The sequence below is a fragment of the Myotis brandtii genome, unplaced genomic scaffold (genome assembly GCF_000412655.1).
Source record: "Myotis brandtii unplaced genomic scaffold, ASM41265v1 scaffold82, whole genome shotgun sequence".
NCBI classification, from domain to species: domain Eukaryota; kingdom Metazoa; phylum Chordata; class Mammalia; order Chiroptera; family Vespertilionidae; genus Myotis; species Myotis brandtii.
In genome coordinates, this window is record NW_005371324.1 from 1,527,777 (window position 1) to 1,549,114 (window position 21,338).

General features: G+C 32.9%; 1 protein-coding gene across 1 annotated transcript in view; it reads left to right on the plus strand.

The window, feature by feature from the left end:
• TRHDE (thyrotropin-releasing hormone degrading enzyme) overlaps positions 1–21,338 on the plus strand; it is a gene marked incomplete at its 5' end in the record, with an annotated part of 386,382 nt that overhangs the window by 291,115 nt on the left and 73,929 nt on the right. The window contains 3 exons of the mRNA XM_005884164.2: positions 4,699–4,787; positions 10,686–10,819; positions 10,915–10,970. Of these exons, the coding sequence (XP_005884226.1) occupies positions 4,699–4,787; positions 10,686–10,819; positions 10,915–10,970 (279 nt within the window). The remainder of the gene's footprint in view (positions 1–4,698; positions 4,788–10,685; positions 10,820–10,914; positions 10,971–21,338) is intronic.

Consider the following 21,338-nt stretch of genomic DNA (forward strand, 5'->3'; position numbering starts at 1 on the left):
GGGCTTGCAGTTAAAATTTAGAATTCAATTTTATATTATAGATAATTTAATTCACTATAACATCATGGTCGGAACTTTAATACCAATTTTATCTGCCCTTTCCATATAGCCTTTCTAGATCTTTACTATTCAATGCAAAAAGTTGATGTAATAACACATAGTGTTTCTCTCTGCCTTAAATCCTGTGATTTGTGGATATTTTCTGAGCCAGTATAATCAATTCTGTATCTTTAATTTGACAGAAGACACTAGAATATCTGCAACATGCCTAGGACAGTTTTAATGTATATAGTAATTATAATTTTATATGGAGTAGCTATAGTACAGCACAGAAAGATCTTTACATAACTAATGATTGCACAAAGTTAGTTGATACGTAAAAGTGAGTAAAACATTTGCTGGAATTTTGGTATTTGTGAAGTTGTGGATTTGTATGACTTTTATTTAGCTTTTTGGCATATACACTAACACTTCACTAATATCAGTACCATTCTTTACTATTTAATACTTATTTATTAAATTGATTGGGGTGGCACTGGTCAACATGAACATATAGGTTTCAGGTGTGGGTTTCTATGTTACAAGGTCTATATATTGCACCATGTGCCCACCACCCAAAGTCAAATCTTCTTTTGTCACCAATTTTGAAAATATTTCTCACTTAAGCTAAATATGTACATATTCTTTTCTACCTTAGCCTAATCATCAGAATAATCATTGCTTTATTATAAAAAAATGTAAATTACTGATGAAGAGAGATAGTCCCAGGGACTATTAAAGAAAAAAAATCTTGGAAGTCTTTTGAAATAAAATTTTTCTAGTATTTTTGCATGTTTTTTTCCCTACATAAAATGAGATGACTAAAATTTAAGTTACACTTAAACATCTGGGCCCCAATGTAACTTCACAAGTACTTTTTTCTTGTCTCTTTCTATACATAAACCACTGCAGTCTTAGATTTCTTTTATTTTTTGAGATTAAGCATCATTATTTTATTTTTCTATCAACATTTGCTTTCAATATTATTTTGTGTTAGTTTCAGGTATACAGCTTAGTGTAACATATATACTTTACATTGTCTTAGATTTCTTTACAGCATACTACATAGAGCTCTTCACTCAACAGTGTTCCGTGTCTTCCAGATTTTTAAGTTGTAATCATAAAATAACATAATTTACCATGAAATTTGTAAAAAGACTAAATACTTGTTGTTTGGAAAGTTATGAAAAATAACATTTGGTATTTGATAGCACAGCAATTCAGAAATGAATACAAATTTCAGATATGCTTAGTAATTTGTAATTTTTATTTTGTCTTTGTGACAAAAGTATAGATTTTGGTTGTGTGTGTGTGTGTGTGTGTGTGTATACACACTTGTATCCCAATACCTTATAGTTAACTTTCTTGCATCTGAACAGTTATGCAATGCAATGTCTGTCTACCACTTAGAAAGTTTCCTATATGTATGAGGAATTTATTGTAGCAACAGGAAAGTATTAATATGAATTTCTTTTTCCTATACTTTAGAGATTTTTGCTAAAGCTCAAATATACCAATATTTTAAAACTATGTTTTTATTGATTTATTTTTTAGAGACAGGGAGAGGGAGGGGGGAGGGAGGGAGGGAGAGAGAGAGAGAGAGAGAGAGAGAGAGAGAGAGAGAAAGAGAAAACATTGAGGTGAAAGAGAAACATTGATTGGTTGCCTCCCCATGCACCTGACTAGGGATCAAGCCCACAGCCTAGGCATGTGCCCTGATTGGGAATCAAACCTACAACCTTCCAGTGCATGGTATGATGCTCCAATCAACTGAGCCACACAAGCCAAGGCTCAAATATACCAATTTTTATAATAATTTCTAGTTTTGTTATTTAGAAGAATACAGTTTAAATACATGCAAATTATGAGTTTGTTTATAATAGGGGCTAATAATGTTTCACAAACATGTTATAACCATCATATAAAAAAGACACGTTGATCCTTGAGGATTTTTAAGATCTTTAATTTTAACTATTTCTCTCATTTTTCCTTATATATTTCTTGCCCTTTAACTGACACTTGAGTTCACAATTTAGTTGACCCATCTGAATATGGGAAATATGAACTAAAAAGTCAAGTACATAAAGTTAATCTCTGTCTTATCTATAGACTTATTTGGCCCCTTTTATTTTATGTCAACCTAATTCCACAGCAATTTATAGAGTGCTTTTCATATTCACGCTTTTTGCAAGATCTCAGGTATGAAAATGTGTGCATAGTTTAAATTTAAAATCAGATCCACAGTCAGACATTGTTGTTTCTTAACTAATTATTCCAAGTAATTAAAAAGAGAATGGCTACTAAATAAATATTAAATAAATATACCAACTCTCTTTGTTTTCTTTATTGTAAATCCATCATTAAATATTTGTGGCATATTCTTTTTTTATTGATTTCAGAGAGAAAGGGAGAGGGAGAGAGAGGTAGAAACATCATTGATGAGAGATGGAGAATCATTGATTGGCTGCCTCCTGTATGTCCCACATTGGGGATCTTGCCCTAAACCCAGGCATGTGCCCTTGACTGGAATCAAACCTGGGACCCTTCAATCTGCAGACTGAAGCTCTATCCACTAAGCCAAACTGGATAGGGCATGTGGCATATTCTTAACATTATGTTGTGAGCTTGGAGTTTTTTGTTAAAAAGCTTACATAATTTGTGTTTATTTACATCTGCCTAAAAATATCAAGACATGTTTGGCTACTGTAGATTGTTTATTTCCTAACCAATTTTGTGGAACCTTGTACAGTGTAGCATTAGGTTTCCACATAGTTGACACTTAAAAAAATGTTTCTCTGATTAAGGATAGCATAGCATATAATTTTAAAATTTAGAATCTTTAACATACTATTTTGACTTTCCATATTGGCGATAGAAGTTGGTATAAAATTATGAACTTCTTTCAATCTTCCATTTGTAATTTTTTTCTACTACTGAGTTCTGCTCATTGTGAATGGCAAACATGAAAAGATAAAATAAATCAAATTCCACATGACAGGTTTTAAGGATGTCCCCTGCCCTCTCACCCCTCGCCCTCAAGAAAAACCCACATGTTCATTATGTTTTTAGTTATCTAACCCCAGACATGTCCCTGAAAAATTCTCAGTTCTCTCACACTTATGGAGCTCACACAGTATCTCTTTTTACATTTTAAAAATAAAATATAGGGAAATAAGTCAGACAGAAAAGTCAAGAACCATATGATTTCACTCATACGTGGAGTATACAACTGAAAGCAACAAATGAACAAACAAGAAAAAACAAACAAACACTCATTGAAACAAACAAAAACCACCACAGTATGGTGATTACCAGAGGGGAGGGAGTGTGGGCAATAAAGGGCAAAGGGGGTCAAATATGCGGTGACAGAAGAAGATTTGAGTTTGGGTTGCAGGCACACAATGCAATACACCTATAATGTATCATAGAATTGTACCCTTGAAACCTATATTATTCTATTAACCAATGTCACCCAAATAAATTTAATAGAATCAAAGATAAAATAAATAATGTTTTTCCATGCTGGATATTGTTACTACCCCTGTTGCTAATGGTGCAACGATAGGTCAGAATGATATGGTTATATTATAGAGAAAGAAACAATATGTAGTAATTGAGCTGATTGAAAAACCATCTAGCATGTCTTTGGCTACTCTTCTGAGATTAATTGAATATTACTTCATGTACAAGTATAGGCCTCAATTTTTATCCTATAAAAAATCAAATTCTAGAAAGTGCTTCTCTTTTGTAGCTGAGACTCATGACTTATCTCTGCCTGTTCGTGGATGATTTTACACATCAATTTGAAAATTTCATCTCAGAAAACAGCATTAATGTGTCCCACAGTATTCTTTTTATTGGTCAAGATTTTAGAGCAGTGATGGCGAACCTTTTGAGCTCGGCATGTCAGCATTTTGAAAAACTCTAACTTAACTCTGGTGCTGTGTCACATATAGAAATTTTTTGATATTTGCAACCATCGTAAAACAAAGATTTATATTTTTGATATTTATTTTATATATTTAAATGCCATTTAACAAAGAAAAATCAACCAAAAAATGAGTTTGCGTGTCACCTCTGACACGCGTGTCATAGGTTCGCCATCACTGTTTTAGAGGGATCTGATTAGTTTTGCTTTTCAGTTTCTGTGCTTTGGGTGTGATATTTTAAACTTTCTGTGAAAATATGGTAACAGTATCTTTTAGAATAGCTAAACAAATAAATGAGAATGTTGAAATGTAAATGAATAAACCACTGAAATGTCTATTAGTCTAATAAGAACAAGTAGAAAGGTTTTATTTTTAGACTGTAATCAATATATGGTGTGGCTCAGATTTATAGATTTTATCTATTTTTTTATTCCTAATGCAAAAGGCAAATCTGTTGTGTGGGGTTTTTTTTGGTTTTTTTTTCAAGATAAATTGTTTTGTTGAGAGTCCCCCTTTTGACTTGAAATTAAAACTCTTAGAGGCCAAGTCTGCTTAGTGGCTTTGAAAAAGTGAATTCATCTTCTTGACTCACTCCTTACGTTTATAACTGGGGAATTTTGTTTTTAGTTTCTCTAAAGTGAATAATGCAGATCACAAAGAAGGTGCCAAGTATATGTTGTTTATTTGTTATAGCCATTTTTATTCTTAAAGCTTCTCTTTTATTTTGCAGTTACCTGTGGCAGATTCCATTAACTATTGTGGTAGGAAATAGAAGCCATATGTCTCCAGAAGCAATTATTTGGGTATCTAACAAATCAGGTAAAATATATATTCTTTCCAAGAAACTATTTGGTTTTAGAACTATTTGACTTAAGTTACACAACTTAACCTCAGGTTTTAGCTATTATAAAAATATGAATAAAAACAGATTAGAGTAGAATATAGGGAAATGATTATCACATCTACAAAATTAAGTATAATGTAGTGTAATTTTTACACAGACTAATTTTAGTTGGCCTATGTAATTATTAAATTTATTTGTGTCTTTGATGGTAAATAGAAAATTTAAAAGTATTTATAGTACTAATTTTAGCTATTTCAAATTGTATCACTTTATAATTATAATGATATTCAGAACTCCCAATAGAACAGTATACCTAATACTAAAAATACAGGGCATATTTTTAATTCCATTTTCCTGCTATCTTCTCTTTACAAGACTAGCTCTTTAAAAAATGGGTGCGGAAATATTTTCCATAAAATTCAGCAATTATAGGGCCAGTAGAAAGGGATCTTGATTGGTCATTAAACTATTCCCTAGGTGGGGTCAACTCTCAGGGAGCAGAGAAAGATGAGATTCTATTGTTTCTAAATATCTTCAAACAAGATAGTGAGCTATTTCAATGCACTGTCAGAAAGCTATTTCTTGAATTCAATCTAAATCTTGTATGTTAGAGTGAGAAACAGGTCTCTTTTATTTGTTTTCCATTAATTAAAGAAAAAGCCAATTATCACCCTTTATGTAATGTTTAATTTAGATTTAGATGGTCAAGTATGTCAACATTTTGCTTTTCTTACTCCTTTCAAATGTTCTGCCTATTGATATTATTTTGCTCTTTCAGAGGCATAATTTTAAGCAGCCACATATATTTAAATACGATGAGGTAAAACGAAATAAATAACAACATGACTATTATTTATTCACTTCAGTCTTCTAAGGGAAACATAAGTGCTCAAAATACATATACACATACAAGAAAATGTTCTTACAGCAGAATCTAATCTATTTACTAGAAATGTAAACACTTCTATTTCTAGTTGAATTTGTATTCAAATTTTCATGTTATTGTATTCTTATCACATAATCACATATTATAAAAATATGTGCTTTCATTTATATATATATAGTGTATAAAACATTAATATGTGATGTGTTGAAATGCTTACTGTAAAACTTAATGGTGTTTTTCATTTGAATTGTTTATTATAATCTATTCTTTTCATTCTTGGAGTTAGTATTTATATAATGATTCTGAATTCACACTTACTGTACTATTTGTCTATATACTTCTCTTTTCCCTCCATGTAGTTGTTTTATTTATCCACATAATTTTTTATGAAATGATAAGTGAAAACAGTAGGTTGTTATTGTAATGATCCAACTATTAGAATAAAGTCATCTGCTTATATGATTGCTAGGAACATGAGAAAGAATAGTTTTTAGAAATAAAGGAACACATTTCTCATTGGGAGGTAGAATGAAAATGGGAAAATTAGAGGAGTGCAAAGATATTGATCAAACATCAGACTCAGCCCCAAACTTTACTTTTAGACAGTGCAGGGATTCAGAGCAAGTCAGATTCTTTTTGGAGACTTCTCCCAGGTTTGTTTCCTTAACCCTCTAGTTATTTCCATGCTGTTATTCGTGATATCTTCTTATTCCATACAAAGTATCCAGAATAGTGTCACAACTTTTCTTGACCAATAGCCACAGTTTGTTGTATTTGAGAGGTTGCTTTCATTTATAGTCTTTCAGTATTAATCTAGAATAACAACATACTTGAAGCCATATGTTTGTCTAAAATGTCATCTATGTTAGTACACATGGTTGTTATGTACAGCCACATAGTTTGAGCCGTGTATAACTCTGGGAAATGAAATTTACATAGGCAATGATATTAATGGCACACTTGCTAACCCCGAAGTTGTGCAGTGTTCAACCTGCAGAGTATAATGTGTTATTTTCCATTAAACATAGCAGAGTCATCCGGTTGACAGATCATTGTCTCAGTTAACATGTTGAGGAATTTGTGGGGGAATGCTTATACCTAGTAAATCTTTCTTAGAAACTTCATAAAATATAAATCTTGGCATTTCTAAGAGGGAGCTAAAAGTAAGGCAGCCTTTCTGTTTTTTTCGTTCAGTCTTATTCTGTGTTTACTTTTGTCTTGAAGGTCTTCATATTGATGATGCAAAAAAAAACCCCTGACATTAGGAAAAGATTAGCAAAACAGTTTGTAAATTCTTGTCTTCTTTTATACAGGGTCAGGAAAAAGTAGGTTTACAATTGTGAGTACATGAAACAGAGTTTATTCTTGCATTATTATTTATTAATTATTATATTGTGTTCCATATGAACAACTGTAGACCTACTTTTGCCCCACACTGTATGTTCCCCCAACCAGATATAGTCGACTAATGTCAATGAAAGATGTTCATCTATTAAAATATTAAGAAAATATTCTGGTCAATTCCTATCAACACAGATTAAAAATTACTTTTTAATTATAACAATCAAATAATGTTTTTATACTTTTTAAAAATATATTTTTATTGATTTCAGAGAGGAAGGGAGAGAGAGATAGAAACATCAATGATGAGAGAGAATCATTGATTGGCTGCCTCCTGCACACCCCCAACTAGGGATCAAGCTCGCAACCTGGGCATGTGCAATTGACCAGAATTGAACCTGGGACCCTTCAGTCCACAGGCTGACGCTCCATCCACTGAGCCAAACCAGCTAAGGCTGTTTTTATAACTTTTATTATCAGTACTATAGATTTAACTTCACAAGATACTAAAGCAAGGTCATGGTAAATAATATATTGTATACCTTTGATATAATAATCATAAACTCTTGACACTTCAATTTTTATATTGTTTGGATGAATACCTAATTAATTCCAAGTTAGCCTAATAAAGTTTTTAAACCAATTTATAAGTAATTGAAAATAGGTAAAGGATTCATCTCTTTTGTTTTTACTATGACAATACTGAGGATGTATATATTTAAAATGTAGTAGCTTTCATGCTGACTGGCTATAAATTAAAAATAGCATGATGCTGTAGTGCTTTCCATAAGCATTGGTTCATATGAAACTCATAAGCCTTTAAATTGAATATTATTTTTATGCCCATTTTTCAAATTAGAGAATTAAGGCTTGAGAAATAACTTGCTCAAAGTGCCTTAGGAGCTTGGTTTTCTTTTCTAAGTTTATTTCCTCTAACACACACACACACACACACACACACACTGAGAGAGAGGAAAAGAGAGAGTTTTTAATACATTAGCAGCTTGCTTTACAGATCTGTAAATTACTCAATATGGTTATTTATTGCTTCTACAGAGCATTGCCTAATTTGATTCTCCTAAGATTCCAGTGAGAGAACCAGTATGTGTTATTATACCTGAGTTTGTTGCATTGTTACCTGGTTGACTTTTTGCTTAAGTTCTGATTTTTCTGCAACCGGACAATGATAAGTAGAAAGGCCTAATCTCCTTTCTCTTGTTATTCCAAAAGAAAGTATAAAATACAGAAACATAAAATATAAATGTCCAACTACTTTGTGCCTAGTTTAAGTCTTGAGCCATTTTGGATACCTTCTAAATGCCATTTTTAATTGTATACTAACACTTAAAATATAACTCCCATACTCTTTATTATGGTGCTCATCACCACTGTACCTCATTAGGTCACTGGAAAAGATCTCTTTAAAATTCATTGCTTGCAATTAATTTGAGGAACATTTTAGACATATAATTAACTAGAATAGAAAGGATATTTAAACAATATATTACAAAATCTTTTACGAAATAATTTTTCCAAATATTTTATTTATAACAAAGGTATGCATAAACATATTAATGCATGGCAATAACCTTCAGGTTTTAGTTAAGAACTTAAAGTTAAGAATTTAATAATATTATACTCAACATTTATATCTTAATTTTTCTTTGGTGAATCAGACATGATTAATTAAAATGTCATTATGAGATTATTTTAGTTTTTAAAAATGAATATTTTTTTAAATTATTTGTTTTATTTTTAAATCTGTAAAGGGAATAACATTCTAAAGTCACAGAAATTGTGTGGATAAACATATTACATTTTTGAAAAACATGCAAAGTATCTGAAACTTGGGAGGTTATTAATATTTTAGAGTAATAGCTGATAGACTTATTTTCCTAACCACCATGGATTAAGCTGGGTAAAATCTCAAACTAAGAAAAATCTTTCCTTCTTCTAATCAGAGAACTGAAGGGACCTTAAATGCCATCATATGGCCCTTAGGTTATATATAGGTAAGGAAACTGTGAACCAAAGAGAACCAATGGCTGAAGTCCAAACATTTATATATAGGAAAACTCGAACTAGAAGTCAACTTTCTATTCCTTTTCTAATTCTTGTTTTAGTGCTATCATCTCTTTAGAATTAATATAAAAATGTAAAAAATGTATATCAGATTACAATGAAAGCGTTATATCATCTTGTATCAATAGAGTATAGTGCAGTAGAAAGGACACCAAAGTCAAGAGGCCTGAAGTGGACCATTCCCAGCTTTCTTGGACAAGTCAGTTAACCTGTCTGAGCCTCATTTCTTTATCTGTGTCAATAGATACTATTAATAAAGATGGCAAGAATTTGAAGTGCTATTCAAAGCACTGAAGACTAGATTTTTATGTTCAGTATATATTTATGTATAAGAATTATTTTGTTTTACTGTAAATTTTTGAAAATTGGTAATGTATAACATGCATTGGATTAATTAGCCCATTCCAATCCAGACCTAAACAATTAATGGTCATTGATGTTCACCCAATAACTTTCGTGGTATAACCTCTTCTTTTGTGGGGTTCTACTTGAAAGAGTGTATTCTGTAAATTCAGTGTTTTGTTTTGTTTTTTTAAAAAAAAAACACCTGTTTTGTAGTCCAATGTGTGAAAACCTTGATGATAGAGTGAGTATTGGGGGTTGTGCTTCTTACTCAGACTGGACACAAATATATAGTTTCTATGATGCATTTTCTGGTTTTGAGTAATTGTGGAAATTAGACCAGTGGTGTGTGTGTGTGTGTGTGTGTGTGTGTGTGTGTGTGTGTGTGTGCACCCGTATGTGTATAAATTTTAAGTAAACTTAGTACATTATTTGATTTCTGAGAAGCATGAGTGCTGAGGAAATCAACATCAAAATGATAGTAAGGTTCAGTGAAGTCAGTAAAGGCTGACATTAAATGTGAATGTAGTTCTCCCTCTGTATTTGATGGAGTTAAATGTGTCAGTTATAAGACTGGTTTACTGGTTTGCTTTAATTGAATTACTGGAGACCATAATCAAGTTATCATTTCCCAAAGTGATTTAAATAAGAAGAATTTCTATCTTTGTTCTAATTATATGTAGTAATATTAGTGTCTTAAACAAATGAAGTTCCCTTTTCCAGCATTATTGATGATGCTAGGAAGTCTGTTATTTATTAATACTTTCAAGAAAGAACAAGAAAAATGTCAGGAAACAACAGTGACTTTCAAATAAATGAGCTCTATTGGTAATCCATTTTCCACTGAATAAATTAAGTAGGATATGCACCTAAAACCTTTCATTTTATTCTAGCCACATATCCATATACAAACTAACTAGAAGCCACAAAAATATAGTAGTATATTTCTTGGTTACATTTCTTTTGAGAAAAAATATACGTGCAGGTAATGGGGTTTTATAAAGAACAAAAATGTTAATTATAAGAAAAAATTAATTGAGGTAATGAGTAAACAATTAAAGGTTTTCTAGCAAATTCTAGCTATAGCGATTAATTGATTAAAGAGATTTTAATTAGGTGTTTGGGATGGTATTCTTTTTAAATTATTCATACTCTGCATATTTTATACCATTTTAATCCTGAAAATTTAAAATCTATTTTATCCCCAAAATGCTATTTTCAGAGCACCACAGACTAACTTCTTTGGACAAAGGAAGCTGGTTGCTTGGAAACATCAATCAAACTGGCTATTTTAGAGTCAACTATGATTTAAGGAATTGGAGATTATTAATTGATCAATTAATCAGGAACCATGAGGTAAACTGGGTTTACTCATCAATGATTTGTTCTAATATGTGAACCTGACATTTTAATCCTGAGTGATTCCACTTTTTTTCTGGTTGACCTCACAGATTCTCTCCGTCAGTAATCGAGCAGGCTTGATCGACGATGCCTTCAGCTTAGCCAGGTATGTTTTCCTGTGGATCTCCATGATAAAACTCATGCCTTTAAGACTTCCTCTAGGAGCTAAATAGTATGAATGTTTTGAATAATAAATCTTTTAGAAACAATTTCTTACTCACATTGGTGTTTGGAGATGAATTATAATAGTGTCCCAAACTCTTGATCAATAGCATCCAAAGGGTATTTCTGGGTCAGAAGGAACTTGATCAATTTTCTCTGTAAGTTCAATGTAACCCTCTGGAGGTTAATAATATCCTTCCAATTTTATTAATGAACTCTACAAAATAACCATTATGCCATATTTGAGTTTTGATGGAAAATGCCTTCAAGCTTCAGCATTTATTTTCTTGAAATATACTGGTATATCTTTTTATAATGTTCTCTGAACTTAATCCATTATGAAGAACTTATGCTGAAAGATAGGAATAAATATTCCTCAGAGTAAAGCTGTTCTGGACAAAAAGTGTATCACTCTTGTAGCAGAAGTCGATTATGCAAGTTGTAGAAATATTTGTGTTACTTTTATTGTGGAAGGCCCCCTGCCAGGGAAGGCCCTGGCTTTCTTTTAAATTCATGTCAACTGAACCCATGATGAAGGCAGAGCCTTATCTTGGGGGCATATCTAACCAAGAGGTGGGAATGCCTCAATTGACCTTCAAAGCCAGGTGCCCAGAAATGGGTTCTTACCTAAATCTAGTCAAGCACCAGGAAAGAATGCAATTCGGACCCACCAGAGGTGACTATTTACGAGGAAGCTACAAGAACGCACACATTCCCCCTTCTATTTACCCTTAGCAAAACTTCCTGGTATTTGGCTATAAATAAAGGTTGCTGTGCTGGCTCTGGGCCCTGTTCAACTATCAGAGAGCAGATGCCACACCCGGTCCCAGCTTTCCTCTATTTCTGTCTCAGTCTTGTTTTATTCAATTTTCCTTAAACCTCGTGGAGTTCTATTCAAGATTTCATCAACCCCCGAGTTCTCTCTGTCTGCGCTGGTTGCAGGAAGAGAGAACGCCATTCCCCCCATATCTCACGCCACGAACAGGGATCCCCATATTTTATAATTATATTTATAATGTTAACATCAGCTATTCCTTTGAAGAATCATTAAGTTCCACATTTTTGTTGATTTTTATTTTTTACATCAGTAAAATTCCTTGGAAATAATGTTGATCATAAATGCAATATATTTACTCAATTTTAAGAGTGATGAAGCAAATTCATATTTTTTAGTATTTTGTATTTCACATCCAATTGCAGTTTTAATTTTAATAATCTGTTATTAAAAGCTACAGGTTAGGTCATTGGTAATTTTTGTCACCTGTTTTTCACATTTTACCACATCTTTTACAATGATAATTGTGTAAAACCAGTTAAATATGTCTGAACTGATACAAACATATAACTTGTTCTACTAATAAGCATTGTTTCATACATAGGACCTGAAAATGTTTTTACAATTTGTGTATATAATCAAATGTCAGTTCTCTTTCATGCACTAATAATTATACCACCTATAGCATTCTAATTCATTAAAACTAATGGGATTATATATTGAAGGCTTAATAATTACTGTAACAGCAGGCAAAGGTTAGGGTCAGGTTATAGAGGTTGATTTTTATAAAAAGAAATAATGTAGAAGAAAGAACACATAAAAATGGCAAAGAAGAAATTATAGATGTTCTCAAATAAAATAAAATAAAAACAAAATAAAATTCCTTGCCTTTCTATTATCACAAAGGAAGCCAAGAACTATTACTAATACGTTCTCTTACCTGATGAGTGATGCTGTATCAGTGCCTCATTCTGACCAGGCATGTGGAGTTTTAAGCACAAAATTGCCTAATCACTCAACGGCAAATCTAAGGACATTCTATCAGCAAGGAAATCGCTAATGAATCCGTACCAGGTGAATGTAGTTATCTAATGATAACGGGGCAAATGAGGGCTGTTCCCTACCACAGCACCATCTAATTAGGGGAAAATTTAGAATAGAGGTGAATAAAGCCTACTGATACAGTGATATGTGGAGATAATGATTAAGATGCAGCTTTTGCTCTATAGTAAGATATGAAGACTTTGAAGAAAATATAAGGTATGATGTGAAGATTATTTTGATATAGAAGTTTAGTTATTTTTAATAATTACTGTAACAGCAGGCAAAGGTTAGGGTCAGGTTATAGAGGTTGATTTTTATAAAAAGAAATAATGTAGAAGAAAGAACACATAAAAATGGCAAAGAACATCTATTTATAGATGTTCTTAAATAAAATAAAATAAAAACAAAATAAAATTCCTTGCCTTTCTATTATCACAAAGGAAGCCAAGAACTATTACTAATACGTTCTCTTACCTGATGAGTGATGCTGTATCAGTGCCTCATTCTGACCAGGCATGTAGAGTTTTAAGCACAAAATTGCCTAATCACTCAACGGCAAATCTAAGGACATTCTATCAGCAAGGAAATCGCTAATGAATCCGTACCAGGTGAATGTAGTTATCTAATGAGAACGGGGCAAATGAGGGCTGTTCCCTACCACAGCACCATCTAATTAGGGGGAAATTTAGAATAGAGGTGAATAAAGCCTACTGATACAGTGATATGTGGAGATAATGATTAAGATGCAGCTTTTGCTCTATAGTAAGATATGAAGACTTTGAAGAAAATATAAGGTATGATGTGAAGATTATTTTGATATAGAAGTTTAGTTATTTCATTAAGCCAGAAAGAGAATGTGTTTAATGTAACATTGCATTGAAAGAGGCAGGAGAGAGAGGGAGAGAGAGAGAGAGAGAGAGAGAGAGAGAGAGAGAGAGAGAGAGAGAGAGAGAATTGTTGTGAGAACTGAACAAATTCCTATATGTAAAACACAACAGTATCTAGACCAGTGGTTCTCAACCTTGGCTGCACATTGGAATCACCCCATCCCCTGGAGGCCCAGAAATTAGGATTTTAAAAAGATTCCCAGGTGATTCTAATGTGCAGCCAAGGTTGAGAACCACTGGTCTAGATACTGTTGTGTTTTACATATAGGAATTTGTTCAGTTCTCACAACAATTTTGTGAGATAAGTAGATATCTACTATTTTTATTCTCATTTTATAGGTAAGAAAACTGAGACTCAGAGAGGTCAAATTACTTGCCTAAAGAGTCACACAGCCAGTAATTGATGGGGCTAGGTTTTGGCCCATGTGGTCTGACTGTAGAGCCCGTGCTTTTGTATATATATCATCTGTATATCTCTATCTCTATCTCTATCTCTATCTCTATCTCTATCTCTCTCTGTTTCTATCTCTATTTCTTTCTCATCTAATCTACTATTTCTGCTATCTATATATCTATATTATCTATATATACCTATATCTATGTATCTATATCTATCTCTCAGCAGTAATATTTTTTATTTTTTTAAAGAGCCAGGCCATATAGAAAGACTGAGGGAACTTAAAAGAGTAGTTCAGATGAATCTTTGTGGATCTGAACTGATGGTAGGAAAACAAATAAGTAGTGATATCCTAAAGACATAGGACAGATGGAGATGGAAAAGAAGAGATCTTTTGACTCATATATGAACTAAATGATGGAAGTTATTCTTAAATGGAATATTTAATTTAATTTAATTGGATGAATTATTTTTTCCAAAAATTAAATTTTTGTTGACTAAGACAGAACACTGCTTTCAATGCTAACTGTGGAAGCCTTAAATGTTTGAAGTAAACTATTTCATTATACTTTATACAAATTAACCAGGAAAATAGCAAACCTCATTGAAATACATGTTAAACTTTCTCTTATTGATAATAAAATAACTTTCCTATTGGGATGCAAGTAAATAAATACAAAATGAGATATTCAGGCAAGTGCCCTGCACTTACTTGGTTAAGTTATTCATATTTCACTGAATTCTAGTACATGTTTCATGTAGGCTTGCTACTAATCTGTGTAAACCTTCTTTTCATTTCTATAACACATCATGCTCTCTTTAGCTTCTTAGACAAGTAGAAAATTGCCCATTATATGAAGTTTCTTCCCACCCTTATCTCACTTGTCTGTCAGGAACAGTACTAGTCACATGAAAAAATTATTTCACTTGCATTCCCTTAACTGAAGCCTTTCCTGTCTTCCCCAGTAAGAATAAGGTGACACCCAGAAGACCTCTGTTTATAGCAGTTGTCACCTTGTAGCTCAACCACTTACCTTTCTGGGCCCCTGATGATTCTTGGATGGTCTTAAGGACCTGGCTTTGTCTCATTCATCTATTACTACTGCCTGACTTAATCGTTGGTACAGGATTTGGACAATATATGTTTCTTGCATGAATTGATGATTATTAGTTATCCAAACTATAAATATTCATGCTGCTATTTTTGTGCAATGAAGTAAACATATTCTAGGTATCCTTTTAATGTTGTTTTTCAAAACATAAATACCACATGAATGCACTTTAATTGTACAACATTTAAACTAAAGAGAAATACAATGTGAAAATGTTCTTTCCCTTCCCTACTCTGTCAACACTTTACCCTCCTCACAGGTAAAATTATTATTTGGTCTCTATTAATCCAGCAATTTTTTCTTTACATTTTCATACAGTTTATTTATTTTTTACATGAACATAATACATTCTGTTCTCTGGCTCATTTATAAAAATAAGTCAGGGAGGTTTATTCCATTGTTCCTGATTTTCCTATATAATAAACAAGACAGCAGCGAGTATCCTTGAACAGTCTTTTGTTGTGCATATATGTATTTTTATAGCAACGTGCAAGTGGAATATTTGGTTCAAAGAGTAAAAAACTTTTAATAGCCGAAACCAGTTTGGCTCAGTGGATAGAGTGTCAGCCTGCGGACTGAAGGGTCCCAGGTTCGATTCCGGTCAAGGGCATGTGCCTGGGTTACGGGCACATCCCCAGTGGGAGATGTGCAGGGGGCAGCTGATCGATGTTTCTCTCTCATTGATGTTTCTAACTCTCTATCTCTCTCCCTTCCTCTCTGTAAAGAATCAGTAAAATATATTTTAAAAAAAACTTTTAATAAATATTACAAATTGCATTCTAAAGACTTCCACAGTTTAACCCTCTATGAACGATGTCTAAGAGGGCTCAATTCCCTCAAACCTACCATGATCATGAAGTATCTTTTACATTTTTGAAACTCTGGCAGCAACAACCAATTTTCTTGTAGTTGTTATAGAACTAATTAAATTAGGCTGTGCATCTTTTCTATATATATATATACACATTTGCAATTTGTATTTTTTTCTTTTGTGAATTACCTGGTTAAGAAAAAAAATATTAAAACCTAATAGAAGATGGGTGAGGTGTTTTTCCTGTTCTATTTTCTTACATATTTAGGATTTTTGGATAGTAACATTTTTTGTAGCATGCATTTTTTAAGTATTTTCTCTATTTAATAAGTGCTTTTTTTTTTTACTTTGTGATGGATTTCATCATTAAAATTTTTAATTTATATGTCACATCATTTCTTTTATTGCTTTCTGGCTACCTGGTTCATCTCACATAGAAGACCTTTTCTAGCTGAAGATTTTGGAAGTACTCTTCTTATTTCTCACCACTTTGTTTTTATGTCTATTGTTTCAACCGTTCTTTCTCGAGTTCATTTTTATGTATAAAATGAAATTGGGGTCTAATTTTCTTTAACATCAATACATTGATAACTAATAATATCAATTCTACTTATTTAAAAGGCCTTCCTTATTCACATATTTGAAATGATAGCTTTATCTTAAAGCAAATGCTCATATGTTAGGGAATTGTTTCAATTGTTTAATTGGCCTCTGACACAAGTGCCATATTGTTCTAATTAATTTACATTATAGAATGTTGTGGTTGTCAAAATATTCTCTTGTCCCTGTTTAAAATCTTACATATTTCCTCTTAAATATATTTTTTTAGAATCAGTTTAACAAAGCCCATTAAAAATCCTGCTATAGTTATGACTGAATATGCATTGGATTTATAAATTAAAGTTAAATAATTAATGTCTTTTCAAATATGAGCGTTCTAGTAAGAAAACATTATCTCTCCTTATTTATCCAGGTCCATCAGTCAAGGTTTTTGATACATAGGTTGTGGTAACATCATATTATTTCCTGATTTTAAAAAAAGATGTGTGTTTTTATAGGAAACTAGAGGCCTGGTGCCACCAGTGGGGTCCCTCGGCCTGGCCTGTGCCCTCTTCCAAGCCAGGACCCCTCGGGGATGTTGGAGAGCTGGTTTCAGCCCAATCTGCACAGGCCAGGCCAAGGGACCTCACCAGTGCAGAATCCGTGCACCTGGCCTCTAGTATGCATATAAGATATTTATTTAATCTCCTCTCGCCCTCCCCTCTCCCCCTTCCCTCTGAGATTCATCAGTCTGTTCCATGTTTCCATGTCTGTGGTTTATGTTCCTGTGTTGAGTGTCTGTCCCCTGGTGGTTAGTGCACGTCATAGATACTGTTCGGCCAGTCAACCGGTTGCTTAGGCTTTTATATATATAGATGGTACTGCTTCTGCACTTACATATTCTAATTTTCATTGCTGATATATAGGAAACAATTAATTGATTGCCATGCAAATACTATTGTGTTTTGACTTGAACTTTTAAATTAGTGACTAAAATGCCTAGATTTTTGTTGTTGTTGTTGTTGTTTTGTATTTGTGTGTATGTGTTTTTGTTTTGTTTTGATAAAGCATTGTTAAATTGGGAGATATAAAAATCAACAAGATGCATTCCTTGTTTTAAATGAATTCACAATCTAGTAGGGGAAATACACTGTAGATAACGAACCATATTCAGTATATAAGTGCTATGAATAAAATATTATGAAAGCATTGGGAAGTAAAGAATTAATGTGGCTTAGGAAGATTATGGAGCACATGATATAGGGAATAACATTAGAAGAATGAAAACCGACTATTGAAATCCATTAAAGGCTTATAGGTAGGAGAATAAGTGTAGGAAAAGTGTAAACTAGATGGCCCTATGGCAGGAGAACTATTACAACAGTAATGTTCATGCTACAACTTGGATAAAGCAGAGATTTGAGAGGGAGTGGAATTGGCAGCTAGGTAAGGTAAGAACTCTTATTAGCTTCATATGTGATGGAAACTGGAAATTTGGAAGATTTGCAAGAGAAATTGTAGTGACCACTGGATTTGGATATTTAACACTATTAACATGCTCTGACTACAAATTTAAAAAGCTGTAAAAGTGTGTATCACTGTAATGTAGGGCTATGTTGTATTTTATTTGAAATATTCAATATACAAGAAAATTATTTGGAAAATTTATAAATACCCCCAAAAGTTCCAGAGATTCCTCCTCCTCCTCCTCCTCTTCCTCCTCCTGGCCCTGGGTGGTTTCTGCACTGATTTATTTATTTAGTCACCACTTTTCTAGAAAATTCAATTATGCAGAACACATGCCAATTTACTGCATTATTAATATCATGACATATTTGTTCAGCCTGTGTAGCATATTTTAAAATTTTTTGTCATAGGCTATTCCATTAAGAGTCCAATCACTTACAAAGCCTTCACAAGAACAGATTATTACAACTTAGTTTGAAAATTTCGTTAAGGAATAAGGTAGAAGTTATTTTTTTAATATTAATGTCTTCCTAACAAAAAACATATTGCAGATTATGAATGTCACACTTAGAAGTACTCTATTATTGGTGAGCACTCATTGTTAGTGCTTACTACAGGTTTGATAAATACATGTTAAAAATTAATAAATACATTCTTATCGACTTGTCTCAGAGTTCATAAATCTGAGATATGTTAGGGAAACTGGGCATCCAATACATGAGCCAGTGAACATACAATGGCCCTAGAAGAAGCAAATTATGACAACACCCCAAACCTATGCGTACACGTTATTTTTTTTTTCGGAGCCCTGGTTTCAGAACTGGCAGCAGTGTGAACACCACCTGAAGAGTGTTTGCAGACTGAGTCAAAGTATTTGGCTCCTTCTGGGACTTCTTTCATCATGGCTTTTACTAGAAGTCCTTCTGTTTCTTCTATCTGGCTCTCCAGTATCTTGCTTAAAGTTTCTCTTGCAAATTATGTGTTGATCATTTCTTTACTCATTGTAGAGAATAGTAGCATGATGTGCCTGAAAAGCACCTGTGCCAATTCAGCTGGGCTAGATGAGGAGCTATATTTCCTACTTTGATAGCTGGTTGTTTAAATGTGTAATCTGCTGACCTTTCAGAGATGAAATGGAGAAGGAATGACTTAGAAACCTTCTGTGAGAAATATCTTGGCAGATTGGACGTTTTGTCCTGACTCCCCTACTCTGTTATGGTGATAATGAGCTCACTTCACTTCAGCTGAGCATTGCAATGCAAAACCTGATTAAGGATCCTGGGTGCCTCTGACTCCTGCTTTATAAATTCCAATTTTATAAAGGATGTTTATTTTATGAATTATTTCTTTAATCTCCACCTTTTTCTTTTTAAAGTATTATATAATCTCAGTGTAAACATTTTTCTTTTTCAGTTGTGCTTTATAATGAAACCATGAAAGTTATTAACAACAATAGATTATTGAGAATACTGATTAAAACACATTTTATATTGTGCTCACTGGCATGGGGAGAAGGATGATTCTTTAGCTGTTTGTATTAGACTCATTGGAGAGAAGTATCCATGTAATTATGTTCTTATTTATCTTTTGTTGAGTCGCCTTAATGTGTATGCCAAAGGATTACAATTAAATAGGAAATCCTGAAAGTGATAAAATTGTTTATTGCAAATAACATTTATAGTTGCTCTAATCCCCTGTCATTGACTGGGGGATATTAAAATTATCTGGTAGTTACCTTCTCAGCCTTTCTAACTGGTGTGCATCTTATCATGCTAAGAACATGGCTCATAGTGAGTTCCTTCAGAAGCTTTCTGGCCATCCTCAAAAGATCACGCTATTTCTCACATCTCTGAGGCTGGGATTCTAATGATCTATTTGTCACCATCAGCTAATGCTCCTCTTGAGATATACAAAAAGTTACCTTGAGGTCCTCTATTTTTTTATACCTTTTTGCATGCAATTACTTAACAATTCATATCCAAAACACCTCCAAATTGGTCTTAGTTTATACAACACTTTGCCAAAGGTAAATATTAAATATAGTTTGAAAGCATTTTCAGGACATTTCACTATAATGAACTTGGTGTCACCAGCTTTTTTTCTATGATAACCTAGTAAAAGCTTAGAGTATGTGCCTGAATTTTCAAGCTACACTGCTCCTACATGCATACACTTGTTAGCCCAAGGTTAGAGAGTGAGGTAACATGTTCCTTTGTCATAGGCTATTCCGTTTGAAATATTCAAAGTACATGAAAATTCTTTGGAAAATTTGTCACGGTAATAGACCACTTCACTTCTAAGTTTAGAATCTTTTGAGAATGAGCCCAAGGTGTTACCCTGGGAAGGAGAATTTAGGAGGAGGTACCATACCAGGGACTTCTGGGAAGTACACACCTCCTGAGACACTAAGGGCAGGCCTGTGGCTCTTGAGGACGTCACACTTTCTTAGAGACTAATAAATTGTACTGCATTAAATCAAAAGCACATTTGTAACCCTCCAGGGCCAACTTTGTTTCAGCTTTGTAGGTGAAAGTGTTTTAATATTAATGTCTAATGTCTGAGAGTGCTATGTAAAAAGTATGAGACAGTTTGACATCGTTTCTATAGGTTTGATTCATTTTCATAGCAAACAGCCGTCACTCTTGAGTTACAAAAGTATGGGTGATGTTTGTAGGTTACATGGGTTTGCATGAGCTATTCTTTTTAAAGAATAAGTAGTATACATTTCCAAATGCAAACACAAATTTGTTTGAATATATATATATATATATATATACTCTTTAACATCTCACAATTTAAAAACGATTTTATAATTAATGTTGTAGTTAGTACTGTCCAGTTATATTTGACACAAAACTGTGATTTTTTTGTTCTCTAATTGTTTTGAAACTTGAGCCTGATATTGCATGATAATTTATTCTAGAATCTCTGAGCTCTCCCAAGATTTTGAAATACTTGACTGTCCACAAATAATTTAAACTATTTAGGCAGAACCTCTTCAAAATGGTCATTTATGCCATCAACTTTACTTGAACAAATATTTGTAATATATATTTTTAACATAAATACCTGAATTATCTTAGTGTTTCTCCTTTAAGAATTTGAGTTTTCCCTTCTGCTGCTTGCTGGGAATCTTTTCATATTCAGGTGCAGTGCTCCTTTACACATGATCTAAGAGACCGCCTACATCAGAATCACCTGAGATGTTTTGTTAGAAATTGCATATTCCCATGACTACCTGGGAGCCTGCACTCTATGCAGCACTTCATGAGATTCAGA